The 13,838-nt window shown below is 43.2% G+C and overlaps 1 protein-coding gene across 1 annotated transcript in view; it reads right to left on the bottom strand.

Annotated features, from left to right (window-relative positions):
- The window catches only part of thsd7aa (thrombospondin, type I, domain containing 7Aa), a gene marked incomplete at both ends in the record, with an annotated part of 121,432 nt that overhangs the window by 3,871 nt on the left and 103,723 nt on the right, over nucleotides 1-13,838 (bottom strand). Inside the window, 6 exons of the mRNA XM_083899579.1 lie at nucleotides 1,016-1,229; nucleotides 8,321-8,403; nucleotides 10,956-11,051; nucleotides 11,170-11,343; nucleotides 12,849-13,023; nucleotides 13,147-13,292. Of these exons, the coding sequence (XP_083755705.1) occupies nucleotides 1,016-1,229; nucleotides 8,321-8,403; nucleotides 10,956-11,051; nucleotides 11,170-11,343; nucleotides 12,849-13,023; nucleotides 13,147-13,292 (888 nt within the window). The remainder of the gene's footprint in view (nucleotides 1-1,015; nucleotides 1,230-8,320; nucleotides 8,404-10,955; nucleotides 11,052-11,169; nucleotides 11,344-12,848; nucleotides 13,024-13,146; nucleotides 13,293-13,838) is intronic.

Below are 13,838 nucleotides of genomic sequence, written 5' to 3'. Positions count from 1 at the left end.
ATAGATATACAGGAATAATCTATGTACATTTTCTCATCCATATTCCCCATTAGAAAATATTCTTTTGGATTTGAATTTACGTAATTCTTGTGTCAAAAATCGACCAAAAGAGCTTTAAAATGAGATTCAAAACTGGAAATTCGAGATCTAAAGCTTCAATACTGGGATTTTGATGACATTTCTAACAATTTAGGAATATCTTTTCAAATTTAAGTCCAGAAATAATCTAATTTCAGTCCAATTTCTGAGATAAAAGTAGCTGTTTTGATTGAGTTACATTAGTAAAATCAGAAATTGGTATAATAACTTTAACATTTTCTTTCCAAAATTGAAGCTCAGAAAATATTAGGACTAGAATTAAAATAACTTTAACCTCAGTAAAACGGGTGGGCTGAGGTTCTACCTGGAACCATTTGCTTCTGAAAAAGTTTTCAAGGTTCTTGGTAACACTAATGATTCCAGTAAGAACCATTTTGATCCAGAGAACCCTTTAAAACCCCTTTCCTGAATTAAGGGTTCTAAAAGGGTTCTTGGTGGAACCCTCCAAAAAGGTTCCAAGTGGAACATTTACAAAAAGGTTCTACCTGGAGCCAAAAAGGGTTCTCCTATGAGGACAAGCCAAAAACCCTTATATGGTTCAACTTAGCACTTTTATTTCTAAGAGTGTATGGGAGAGCCCGCTACCACTGTGTTGTACTGTATGTCATTTCAGTTCCTCATCTCAGCTGCAGAGGGCAGCAGAGCGTGTGGCACTAACTCCACAAACAACTGAGACAAAAAGGTGCACAGATTAAAAAAACACAACGCTTTTTAATAAGCTGTACAGTGAGGAGGGATAGAGGCACCTGTCTATAAATAATAACGCTGTGAGTGTTAATCAGATGTAACACATGCTTCTATATGAGCGTCATCTGTGAAATATCACGTCACAAACACAAGAGAGTAAAAAAAACGACAAATTCTTCTTCTCCTTTGACTCCGTTCTTTCACCGTGGATCAGACTGTGTTTCTGTACCTGGACTGAAGGGCTGCAGGAACCAGGTCCGACCCACGCGGCCCGGCGAGCCAGCTGCAGGCTGCGTGGGGTTAAAGGCCCGTATGGTCTTGACGTCGGCCCGGTTGTCTCCCGCCGTCGGGATCTCCAGCACCGGGATGACGGTGCACTGGTCCAGCAGACCGTCCGACGTCATCACTTCGGTGTAGCCTTCTTCACAGCCGCACACGCCCACCTGAGTCAGAGCAGACGGTCCGTTTCAGTACGTGAAACACATGCCGTCTTTGTTTTTCCACGTGGTTCATGCGGATTAAAACATCGTATACGAGTGTATGACTTCTCGCAGTGAGGGAAATCTGTGTTTTACTTGCTCAGACTCGGAGTAAAAACCCACAAACATAAAAGCAAATGAAGCGCAAAAACATGTAGAACACAGTTAGTGTCTGCAGTGAGGCCCTGCAGTCAGGTGCTGATGGTGTTTGATGTGGAAATGAAAACTGTCTTCTTCATTCTCTCTCTCTCTCTTTCTTTGATTCCACTTCCTGTGGAACAGTCTTTCCTGACACTTCCTTCTTGCTCTTCGCTTCATCGTCCTTCCATTTTCCCTTTTGTCCCCCTACATCCCATCTTCTTGTCATTTGCTATTTGTATCTATCATTTTCTCTCCCCTTTCCCTCCGTGTTTCCATCATTCCTTTGTGCTCCATCCCTTTTGCTCTCCCTCTCTCTCTCTCTCTTTCTTTCTTTCCTTCCCCCTGCCTTTTCTTTAATCCTTTCTGCCTCTTCCTCAATCGTTTTTGCAACCCGTGCAATTTATCTCGCCAAAACCCTCGAGGGGGGGGAAAGGAACCAGCCCCCGGGTCGGGTTGGAAACTGAAACATGAATAATCAAATAAAAGGAAAATGCAGACACAGCCTGAATAAACAAGGACAGACAGACGGCGAGAGACGAGGGAAGAAAAGACTTTGAAATGAAGGTTTAAATGACTCGTCGACACTCAATCAGCATCTACCAGTCTGTCACCCCCCCCCCCCTCTGCGCTCCACTCCTCCTGCCATTTTGTTGTCAGAGTCAATAGTCAATCAACAGAGCTGATGTGCTGCGTCTGTGTTGTCATCACCTTCAGGATATACCTTTGTTTTCTTTTGTTACGTCCTCGTCGAGAGATTCTCATTTTGTGGGTTCTTTCAGGGTACGGAGCCTGACTGTGAGGGCTTTGTGAGAATATGTGATCGGAATCTGATCTGAATCTGATCTCCCTGACCGTTTATATCTTGCAAGTGATCAGATCCGATCTCCACACTGACATCGTCGAGTCTAGTTTTTCACGTGGATTTCCACAGTTAAACGAGTAGTTTAAACAAAATGGACGACAGAAATCTGTGCTAGATTCTGTCCCAAACATTGTTCTGATTTGTCGATTGTTTAACGGGCCTCCAATTAGCATCCGTCTCTCCGGCTCTACGTCATTGTTGTCATTCGAGTTGCGCTGCGATTGACACAAAAGACACTTTGGAATCGTATCTGCGCGATAATGGTATCTGCGCTTAGTGTTACCAAGACTTTCAGATTGAAACTGATCTGTAAAAATCGGATCACAATCAAGCATTCGAAACCACCTCCGTATGTGGTTTGAAAAATCTGTTTCTTTAAGCTGTTCACACTGCCAATAAATCAAGCTAGATACAATCTGGATATGCTTAGAAAGCCCTGATTTGGGCTGCAGTTTATGCTGCTGTCAATCATACAGTGTCCGTACTATTTCATCTATTTTACAAGCTCTGGAATGTGGCTACATGTGAACTCTGAATGTGGTTTTCAAGATCTGATTTGAGGATGAACTCAAGACAGATTGGAGGAGCTGAGACCTGAACATGAACCCAAACTGCACACAGTGATCAGATCACTCAATATTTCACTACACTCTTAGATATAAAAGTGCTAAGTACTTCGGCTTGTCCTCATAGGAAAACCCTTTTTGTGCTCCAGGTTCAGGTTCCTACAAGAACCCTTTAAAAACCCTTTGTTCAGGGTTCTCTGGATCAAAATGGTTCTTACTGGAACCATTAGTGTTACCAAGAATGCTTGACAAACCCTTTCTTCGGGAAATAGTTTTTCAGAAGCAAATGGTTCCAGGTAGAACCTCAGCCCTTGTAGAAGGACCCCTTTTGGAACCCTTATTTCTTATTTCTACTAGTTCTGAACTGGAGCTAAAAGTCGTCTAGCGTGAGCTTGTTTTGCATCCCAAAATCAGCTCTGTGCAGAAGAGACGAGCCTCCACCTCCACCTCCCCGCCCTCCTCCTCCTCATCATCGCATCCCTCTCTCCATTCATCACTCTGCAGGGGGTCCCCCAGCTCCTCCATCTCTCTCTCTCTGGAGGATCACTTCACAAGTCGCCGGCGTGCAAACAGCAGCAGCGTGTGTCCCACGGCAGACAGAGCGGGAAATGAGGTATCATTTACATCTCACTGGCAAATAAAGGAGTAGGTGTGTGTGCTTTAGCCTTACATCGCTTTACAGCACAGAACCTGTGGACCATTCATTTATACTCGACGTAACCTTGCCTCTCAAAACAAACACAATCTTCGGCGCCTTGCGGAACGTATTCGTGCAAAACTTCCACGAACCAAAACGAAGGGCTGGAAATCATTCGGTTAAATCCTGTGATATAGACTCGAGTTGTGGCATGAAAAGCGAGCGCAAACAGCTCGTCTGTCACATAAAACATGTCGGTGTCAGCGGGGAGAGAGGAAGAAGGAATGCATCATGTCTGCGTCGTAACCCCTGCAGTATATATAACAAAATAATAACTCATCACTTCATAAAAGTCTGCCTTTTCTTTTCCTCCACTGCTAATCTGTCACACTGAGGAATAACTGGCAGCACAGGGCGTTTCCTGAGCTCGTCACAATAAACTTATTTAGAAATGAAGGAGGATAAAGTAGGATTTGTGAAGCAGGGTGAACCGGCTAAATCACGGAATACATGACCTGTGGGCAGATGAGCAGCTAGTTTGGTGAGAAGAGGGCTCGTCTAGTACAGACTAATTATATTAATTATTGCAAATAAAGTGTAATACTGTGATTGAACATTAAGCTATGCTCCTAAGTGAATATAAAAGTCACCACTTCATTATGGTTTTGATTTAACCCTTTAACATCGAGCATATGGCAGATGACACGTTTTCACACGAGCATTTTGCATTACCGTAACTACGCAACGGTTTGTGCTATTCTAATAATTCAGTTTCTGAAAGGTGAGAATTTGCAAATCAAACAATAACACGTGGTTATTACGGTAATTTCACTTGTGCTGTTGCAGGAAGCTGGAGAATCAGCGTCTTTGTCGCCAGAATAGGGAAAAAGGAGGGGAAAAAATGCCTGTACTTAGTTTCCATTTTTTTTGGCCTGTTTTGTGGACATTGAGACAAAACCTCAACATGTTTTATTCTCTTTATTCATTTTAAATTGTTAATAGATGCGGTAAACTGTAAATAACTGCCAGATATAGCAAGTTATTCTGGAATTCTGGAATTCTGGACATTTTCTGGCCCTTTTATGGTTTTATGGATTTGTGAAGTACTTTTACCCATAGCGTATTCGCTATTTAAAATAAAAAAAAATAAAAAGTTTTATTTACATTTGAAATGTGTTTGAGTTTTTGTCTCCGTGTCCAAAAACAGGCCAAAAAATGCTAACTACGTACAAGCGACGACAAAGACGCTGATTCGCCGGCTTGAAAAGCTTCCCGCAACAGTGCGAGTGACATTACCGTAATAACCACACATTGGCTTTGACGTGCACCTTCTCAGCTTTCAGAAACTATTGCAATGTTCCCGATAGCACAAACCGTTGCATAATTACGGTACCACAAAGTGCACACAAATGCGTCGTCTGCAATACGCTCGGTATTAAAGCCCATTTAACCATCGAAGTACCTCACTCTTAATAATAGGCATACGCCGACTGAGTCTGTTATTACACATCCATTTGTTATTTGGCACCACAGCATCAACGACACAAAGACAAACAAATGTTCAAACCTCCAGCCAGAGTCTCCAATTAAAGCTGGAGAACCTGGAAACAAAACCCACACAGAAAGGCTCAGTTCCAGCTGTGCTGCTGTTGCTCCTCTCTCGCTCTCTGTGTGCTATCACCCACGGGGTGAAATTTTCTACACTGGAACATAACACGCCTCCCTTAGTTTACAAGGGATTCTATCAGTACTTAAGTGTTTTATTGTCGCATTAAAGGGCCACTCGGGTGATTTATTGTGGCACTTGTGTACAGTTGGCAGAACCCCCGCAAGAAAACAGATTAAACCGAGAACATTAAAGCTTGAAGCTGTAGAGAGGCCAAGACATTATGACTTTGAGTCACCATGAGCCATTAGATCCTACACTATATTACCTATATCTGTGCTGGTCTGTGCTCTGTCAGAGTGTGTGTGTGTGTGTTTGTGTCGCCTCTTTAGGAGCTTTTCTGGCATAAACACTGGCCTTGTCAGGACCTGGAGTCCCTTAATGGAGACCAGAAACCTGGTCCTTGTGAGGCAGAAGCTCATTTCTGAGGAACTTACTTATTTCCATATTTGCCAGAGGAGCCAAACAACTCAACATGAGAAACATAATAAGGTTGTTGTTTTATGCAATTATTCAGTACCACCGCACTTTTCGTGTCCAGTATTTACCTCTGCATTTGTACTGTATTGCCTTTTTCTGCTGTCTACCCTTTTCTACAGGACCTTGTGCTGCTCTAGCATTAGTTAATCTTGCTCTTTAAAGGGGTTGTTGTGAAGCAAGTGGAAACACGGCTGTGACCGTGGACACTCGAGAAGAAAAGCTCCGAAATGTGAGCCAGCTTAAGTGCACACTATCTTCAGAGTATGTGTTCACTGGCGATTAGGCAGCCTTGTCAACACAATTTTGCCAAAAAAAAATTCACTTCATATATGAATATTATTACCTGGAATTCACGTCACTACAAAAGTGAAAAGTCTGATATTACAGCACAAACATTCTCTCTTCAGTGACTCCTGCTCTCCCTGAACATGATTTAAGGCCCTCACTTTAAGCCTGCTGAATATAATCCTGTCAGTAATTATGTCTGCTGCAGAATTTGTAAAGAAGCATCATTTTATGGTGTCAGGATATGTCTCTGTATGTCTGTATACGCTGCCTACGCATGGACTCCCACTTTCCCCATTTGCCATTTTAATCCCAAACCTTTTTAGGTTCCGCGCACACAAAGGTGGCGATAATGGACTTGAGAAAAACCTATTCAAAATGGCTCTGTAGCGCCCCCCACAGGTCAGGCCCCTATGGAGCGGGCAGAAATGTAGTTGCACGGCCCGAGACGCCGTCCCACGAACCCGATGCCCAATGTGCGATGTCGGCCATCCTGGATACGTTCTTCTCCCGCGAAAAACTTTGACATGCATCTCCTCCCACAGTTTTGAGAAAACCCCCACATATCTTATATCAGAACGTGCGTCTTGATCGGGAATAGCCGGCTATAAGTTTTCTAAGCGTTTGGAGTAACCGTGGTGACAAAAATAGGGAAAAAAATCCGCGCAGCACTGCAGCCAAGTTTCGCTTTTACGCAAAGAGACTTTCCAGCATTTAATAGGTGCTGTTCCACCGTGTACTCACATCTTGTTGGAATCTTGTGGTGTTCCAAACTGATCTTGGACAGGTATAGACAGGCGCATGCTGGCAAAAACTACGGCCAGCACGCGCCCGTCTATACCCGCGCGTCATCACAACGTCGTTTCGGTGGTTACCAGGGGAAAAATAGGGCGTCTTTAGGGCGTTCTGCCTAAAAGTAGGGCGTCTACTGTCTTATTATTTTCAGTAACGGACGCCCAGCTGGATGAATCCTGCCCTCAGTCCATTGTTGGGTTCCTAAATTGGCCCTCAGGTATCAAAATTTAGAGAACACCTGTCCTAAAATGACAGAAGGCCCTACATTGACCGATTGACTCGAAAACCTTCACCTGAGACAAGTGACCCGGCCACAACCCGGCGGATGCGAGGTCCCGCACAACGCTGCTCATTTATTGTTATTTTCAAAACACAAGACGTCCAAGACACAAACCCAGAAATAACACAAGAGACTCACAGAGCTCACATTATCACTGAAGGAGGCTGAAGCACGTATTGATTTGATCTCCTGCATGGACATGACACATAGTTTCCTGCGGTGCTGTAAATCGACCTGCTGCAAGCGATGCTGCTGCTAATCTGTCATAATCACCTCAGAGGGCATGCATAGACAATGACTTTTTTTTGAACTACATGCTTTCATTCAAATTAATCTTTTTTGTATCATCTGTAACAACATCTGTGGCTAAATATGAACACTTTTTTTTTTTTTTTTTTTTAACATTGTGTTGGATAAGTGGATTTATCTTGTGACCCAGATTTTTGACGGTACGGAGTGAAGAGCATGACATTTCAGTTTGAGCTAACACTATTGATTATAACCCCCCCCCCCTCCCCAGTTCTCCCAGAGCAGCACTGTAAATCCTCCCATTTGGTCCTCACAACAAATTAGTCACAATAAAGAACCAAGACTTCACATGAAAACCGTTGGAGGAAACAAAGGAAATGCCACGGAAATGGGATAAGAGGAAGAAATTCTTTATATGCTGATGACACTGCGATTCATCTATTTTTCATGGAAACCAGAGATTACACATAAATAAATCGTTCACGTTCTAAAATTGTCGACACAGAAAGCTACATCGCGCCATGTAGTTTTATTTTATGTATGTAACTTGATACATGTGGCTGCTCGCTGGTCTCAGGTTGCTGACCGCATTCTTCGTTTTGTTTGCCCACAGATGACATCCAACCTTCTAAACTTAGTGTCCGATTCAATGTTAATGATTTTATTTTTTTATATTTGTCATGGGGGATGATGAGGCTTTCATCTCTCCAGGCTGTTTTTTTTTTGTTGATTGTCCTGCCAGGGCAGTCTCGATTGTCTCAACCACCCTCTGTGGTCTCTGATTTGTTGAGGAGGCTTGACTGTCCGGGGTGTACCGCCCTATGTCAGCTGAGATTGTGGACCCTCATGTGGAGGACAAAGTGGTAGAAAATGGATGCCAATTAGGGGATAAAAGGCCGCAAGTGATTGGGCCAGAAAATGCAACCATTTGTTCCATTCATTTGTTGTGAACGCACCACCAGACGGCAACAGTGCTTGGAATTCTCCAACCGCCCTTTTTAAACCGATAAAACTCAACGCATCACTCATTCGCTGACAAGCAGCAGAGGACAAAGGCTGAAGACAGGATCTGATGTGAGCGGTAGTACACTCACCTCCGTGCAGGTGGAACGTGGCTTGGTGCAGGGCGGGTCACATGATCGGTCAGCCATCGGCATTGCAGTCATGGGGCATCCACCTGCAGGGTCAAGACCAAAAAGGCGTCAGTGTGGTCACCTGCTAGTGTTTCAGTCGCTGTTTGGTCGTCACAATTAAAAATATTATTGGATAAATGTGTCCCACACTCATCTATCTGAACTCTCACTGAGTCTCAGCTCATTAGTACAACGAGCCTCATCATAAAATGTGACATTAGAATAAGTTCATAATAACCACATTCAGAAAAAAAAAACAAAAAAAAAAACACTAACAACCCAACTAAAAACTCCAGACCGACTCTGGCAGTTGTTTGCAATTAACCACCCTATTGTGAAACAAATATATGTATTTCTTCATCACAAATTGAAGTAGCTTCATCAAAAATTTAATGAGACTCACAGCGTAATCATGGCAGAAAATGAACAGAGGCAATTAAATTGTTATCACGCGATGATTTGTGTGGTAATTAATTCCGGGGCTGAATGTCACTTACATTCGGTATTAGCGCGTCTGTGGTTTGACTTCTTAATGTGCAATAATGAAATCGCCACATTAATGAAACATCCGTACTTGCATTCCGTAGCCGTGAAACATGTTACTCTGAATTGAGGAATACAGGTTTCCAAGTATGCATCTGGGTATCAAGTATTCCTTCATTGTAGGTTCACTTTCAGGCTTTTCTAGCTTTAGTAATACAAATACATACAGAGTACATACTCAGAAAGTATTATTTTACTCTTTAATCACATTAAAAGACAGATTTATAGATGTTCAGACAGACAACAATTGTGATACTTTCTTATGTTAGCTAGCGAGCCAGTCAGCCTGCTAGCTAGTTATCTACCAGGTAGCAGGCTACCTAGATAGCTAGCCAAGTATCAACATTTTATTTATTTTTTATTATTAGCTGGATAGATATTATAAAAATTTAAGTAAACGATAATAGTTGATTTTAGAATAGATAATATTCACACTCAGCTAGCCAGCCTGCTATCCATTTATCTACCTTGCTATTTACCAAGCAAACTGCTAGCTAGCTAGCTATCACTTTAATAGTTATTTCTGTTCAACTGCTTCTTAATTAAAATGTATTATCAATTGGGAGCAACTCAGCATATTTATAATTTAATTTATTTAAATTAAGCATCCGAATGAGGAAAACAGTTGATCTGTATGTTTCAGAAACTGCTGTTCCACTGGGATGTATTTTTATATCTCCATCTCGAAAAGCAGACTCTTCAGTCAGATATCAATTTTGAGGAATTTTGAAATTCGAGCACTTTCCAAACTTGAAAATACATTTGAATTTCAAGCACTTTCAAGAATTTTCAAGCTGAAAATAACATTATAAAAATAAACTGGATACTATAGGCAGACGGCACTAGTGACAAGGATCAAACCAGCTCAGACTCTCCGAAAAAAAAAAAAAAACCATGTCTGTGAAAACATTGTAAGCTATCAGATCAGCTTCTTGAATATTTATTAGTCGGTCTGCTCTGGGAGCAATCTCAGTGAGAATATTCATGAGGGGAACACCACTGCTAGTGAAGAAACCTTCAAAAGAAGGACAGAAAAAAGAGAAAGAAAAGAAAAAAAATGAGTGTGCCTATTCCAACAAGATGTGAGTACGTTCACTTCTACCATAGCCTCAGAGCTGAGTACTGTAGCCTAAGATATGTGGCGGGGGTTCGGGGAGAATGCTTCAGTTGCAGAGGTTGAACCTGCCACGTGAGATTAAACTGCGGCTGTAAAATTTAACACAGCTCCAGATTAAAGCCTCATCTGCTTACACGTTCCCAGATACTGCTGTCAGGAAACACTGAAAGTGCTGCCTGGGATTCCGACACGCTGCGTGACAGTTTCAAGTATAAGCTCGCCCGTGTGTCAGAGTTGTGCAGATTAGAGTCTCGTTAAAGAGGCTTTTTTCACTGTTAGTGTCTGTCTGGGAGTCTGCGATAAAGGTCCTGGTTAGCAACCGTATCACCATAACAACCCGACCCTGCTGATATGGAGATTGACTGATTGTTTAATTTTGTCTCAGGCATTTTATAAAAAAAATTTTTATAGATGAGGTTTTTGGATGCCATGCACGCTGCTAACATGCAGCCTGAGACATGGATGCTTGCCCTGCCTGAAAACATGACCTTGAATTCATTAAATTTATGCCTGTTGTAAATAGTGCTGTCAAACGTTAACTTTGGATTGTTTAAATGAGTCTGTAAAGTAACGCTAAACTTTAAAAACAGAGGCACACATACGCAGTAGACAGGTACGCTGGTTATTTGTAGCACTGCTCTTTTCGTTTAGTAAACAGACCGCTCCAGTTCGACTGTAGGCGCGCTAATGTCGCTAAAAGGAACTAATGCAGCTAACGGAGCTAACTAGTAAACAGTGCCTGGACTCCGGTGTCGCGGCACGTAAACATGACGTCATGCGCGTCCTTTTCCGGTCAGTCGGCATTCCGGAAACGTGTCATGCGTTAACGCGCGTTTACCTGTTGCGCAGCACTAGTTGTAAATCAGTCGAGAAAAACATAATTTTTTAGCTTTTTGGTCAGGCATAAGTGGAGAAAGGCGAGTAACAAATGTCTACCTGTGACATTTAGCCCATCGGAGCGCTGACACCAGACTTGTCGAGACGAGCCCTTCCACGGTCCGCTCCTCCACTTGTATTCAAAACACTGGCCCTCTGCAGCGGGAACACAATCAGACACAGTAGTTACGAACAAAATAATGCATCTGTAGATGCATAACCAGATTAGATGTAATTTGAGTTTGATGTTAAATACATTCTCTGCTGGACTGACCTGTACACGGCCGAGCCTCCATCTCCTGCTCCGGACACTGCAGCAGGTTCTCCGGATCCTGGGCCACCACAGCTCTGGATCTGACCTGGACCGAGCCGAAGCCCAGGTCGTCGCCGCTCACGCAGCTGAGCTGACACGGACTCCACATGGTCCACTCCTTCAGGTAGCACTCACCTGTGAAGAAGAAACACGTAAGCGGCGAGTACGAACGACCTGGGAGAATCTGCACAATTGCACCAGTGTTCTCATATAGCTTATAATGCCAAATACATGCACTCCAACATAGAAACTAAAATATAAATAAGACCAACTTCATGCTCAGAGGACAGAGGTCAGTGTCTGACTGAAAAATCTAAATTACACCTTCTCTCTCTTCTCTTTTTTCATGATAATAATCTGCACAGCAGGAAGCATGACACTCTGAGCGGGGAGAGGATTCTCTGTTAAATAGGTCACACAGCTCCTGGTGTAATGGCAAAGGCTGATGTGAGCACATTTCAACAAATTTAATTAATCGGGACACGACCCCCCCCCCCCCTCCAAAAAAAAATGTAATTAAGGAAAGAAGTGTAGAATCACAATCTGAGAGTTTTTAGGAGTTAGAATGAACAAAGACGGGAATCTGACGATGTCTTCTCTGACCTTGGAAGTCCAACCTTTTCCCAGTCAGTCAATTAACGTCAAATGGGGGCTGATTACACACACACACACTACAGCATACAGGATGAACACACTCACTTGAACATAGATTGTACACACACACACACACACTGCAGCTGCGAGGCCTTCACCACAGCACAATAAACCCTGGCTTCCACAAACACATCCATTATCAGCTTTGTTAAAGCTTCTCGCGTCGCCCTCCGCCTCCCACCCGTCAACATGTGTGTGTGTGTGTGTGTGTGTGTGTGCCACACTCTGGGGCTGTTGACGATGTCACAATCAAACATGTTTAACACTAAGTGCTTCTGGAGAGTCTCTGTTGTTATTGTGAAAACCTGGGCTGAACACAAGTGCTTATACTTACGAGTCAAGAGGTACTGAGAGTCAATTTTGTCTATTTCGGCAAAGAACACAGCATGAAGTGGTGAAGGCAAACTCAGGGTTCATTTAAGACGATTTTAAAGATAGAATAGGAATAGGAATTTGAATGAATTGCCAAAAAAAAAAAATCAAACCAGCCTTCAAGTAAATGGTAAAATGAAATCTGATACAAAATATGATATGCCATGCACCATACGTAACACAATTACACAATGACGACTCTTGTCTGATTAAACTGGCTCTGAAGGCAGACCTGAGACCAGCTCAGATCCTCTGGTTTTATATCTGTAAGCTGTATAAAAATACTTTGCACCTAAATACAACATCCTGCAGGATACCTCTGGGGGAGGTCGACTCCAATACCTGCAATAAACTGTGAAATCACAGCCTGGAGGGGCAGACCCCTGCAACAGACAAAGGGATGTGAGAGGGGTGTTCCTTAGGTATAAAAGTTTAGCTCTCGCCATAATCTGGGTCTTTCTTCATCTTCGAGTACTTGTGTGTTGATTGAACTTTTCTTTGCAAAGAAAATAAAACCCTGTCGGCCGACAAAAGTCTCTATTTCACACTTCACCAGCAGCAGCAGCAGAGAATTTCCACAACAAAGCATAAGCTAGTGTTTGTAGTTGTCCTACCTGGACACGGAACAGTGCAGGTTTCCTGCAGAACGATCTGCGTGTCTCCGTCCACGGAGAGCTCCAGATCTCCGCACAGCTCATCGTCCACCAGGCTGCTGTCCTGCAGACCCGAACCGTCCGACACGAAGCACGACACGTTCCTGAAGCGCAGGCCTTCTCCACACCTCGCGCCCTGATACGGGAGAGGATGAATAGTATTTCATTATTATCCGGACAACGACTCCAGTTTCTTCCAATCTTCGATGCCACCCACAAAATACAAACCCAGAAACCTTTGTCACAGGTGTTGACTGACCTCAGACTTGCACTCAGACCAGGCGCTGTATCTCCAGCTGTAGCAGGGCTTCACCGGACAAGGCTTCCACTGCTCCATCTGGGACGGACACGGTCTGCCGTCACCCTGAGGAACCTGGGTCACCGTCCGTCTCCTCCACAGCTTCCCTGCAGGTGACAGCACGTTCTTTTTGAGGGTTTTTGAGACTCTATTATGTCCAAGCTTTGTTGGGAAGGTGTAAATATCTTGTACTGCATTGATTGACAAGACGTTTGACGTTAGAAGAAGTTCCTATTATAGACTATAATAGGTAAATTCTTTTACCCTTAGTTATTTCAGTCTCAAGCGGTTGAACCTCTTTCATGATGATATGCATATCTGTGGCCATGTAACATTCTTCATGAAAGGTAATTCAGAATTTGAATGCAGGCTTTTATCCCGCATTTGGGCTCATTAATCTCGTGTTTTAGAGAATTCCGAGCAATGGTTTCCCCCCGTAGCCATTTTAAATGACTCGTGTTTCCTTCTTGAAGTAAAATAAAACCAGTGGCTCTCTTAGTTTGAGGGATAAGTCAGGAGGAGGAGGAGGAGGAGGAGGAGGAGGAGGAGGAGGAGGAGGAGGAGGAGGAGGAGGAGGGCAGGAGCCTTTTACCAAATTCACTCTGCACTTGAACAAAAAAGCCTCAGGGGAGAAATGTGAGAAAACTCTCGAT

The sequence above is a fragment of the Microchirus variegatus genome, assembly GCF_963457635.1.
Source record: "Microchirus variegatus genome assembly, chromosome: 13".
Lineage (NCBI taxonomy): Eukaryota > Metazoa > Chordata > Actinopteri > Pleuronectiformes > Soleidae > Microchirus > Microchirus variegatus.
Note: the sequence above shows the minus strand (reverse complement) of the source record. Positions and strands in the feature narration are given on the sequence as shown.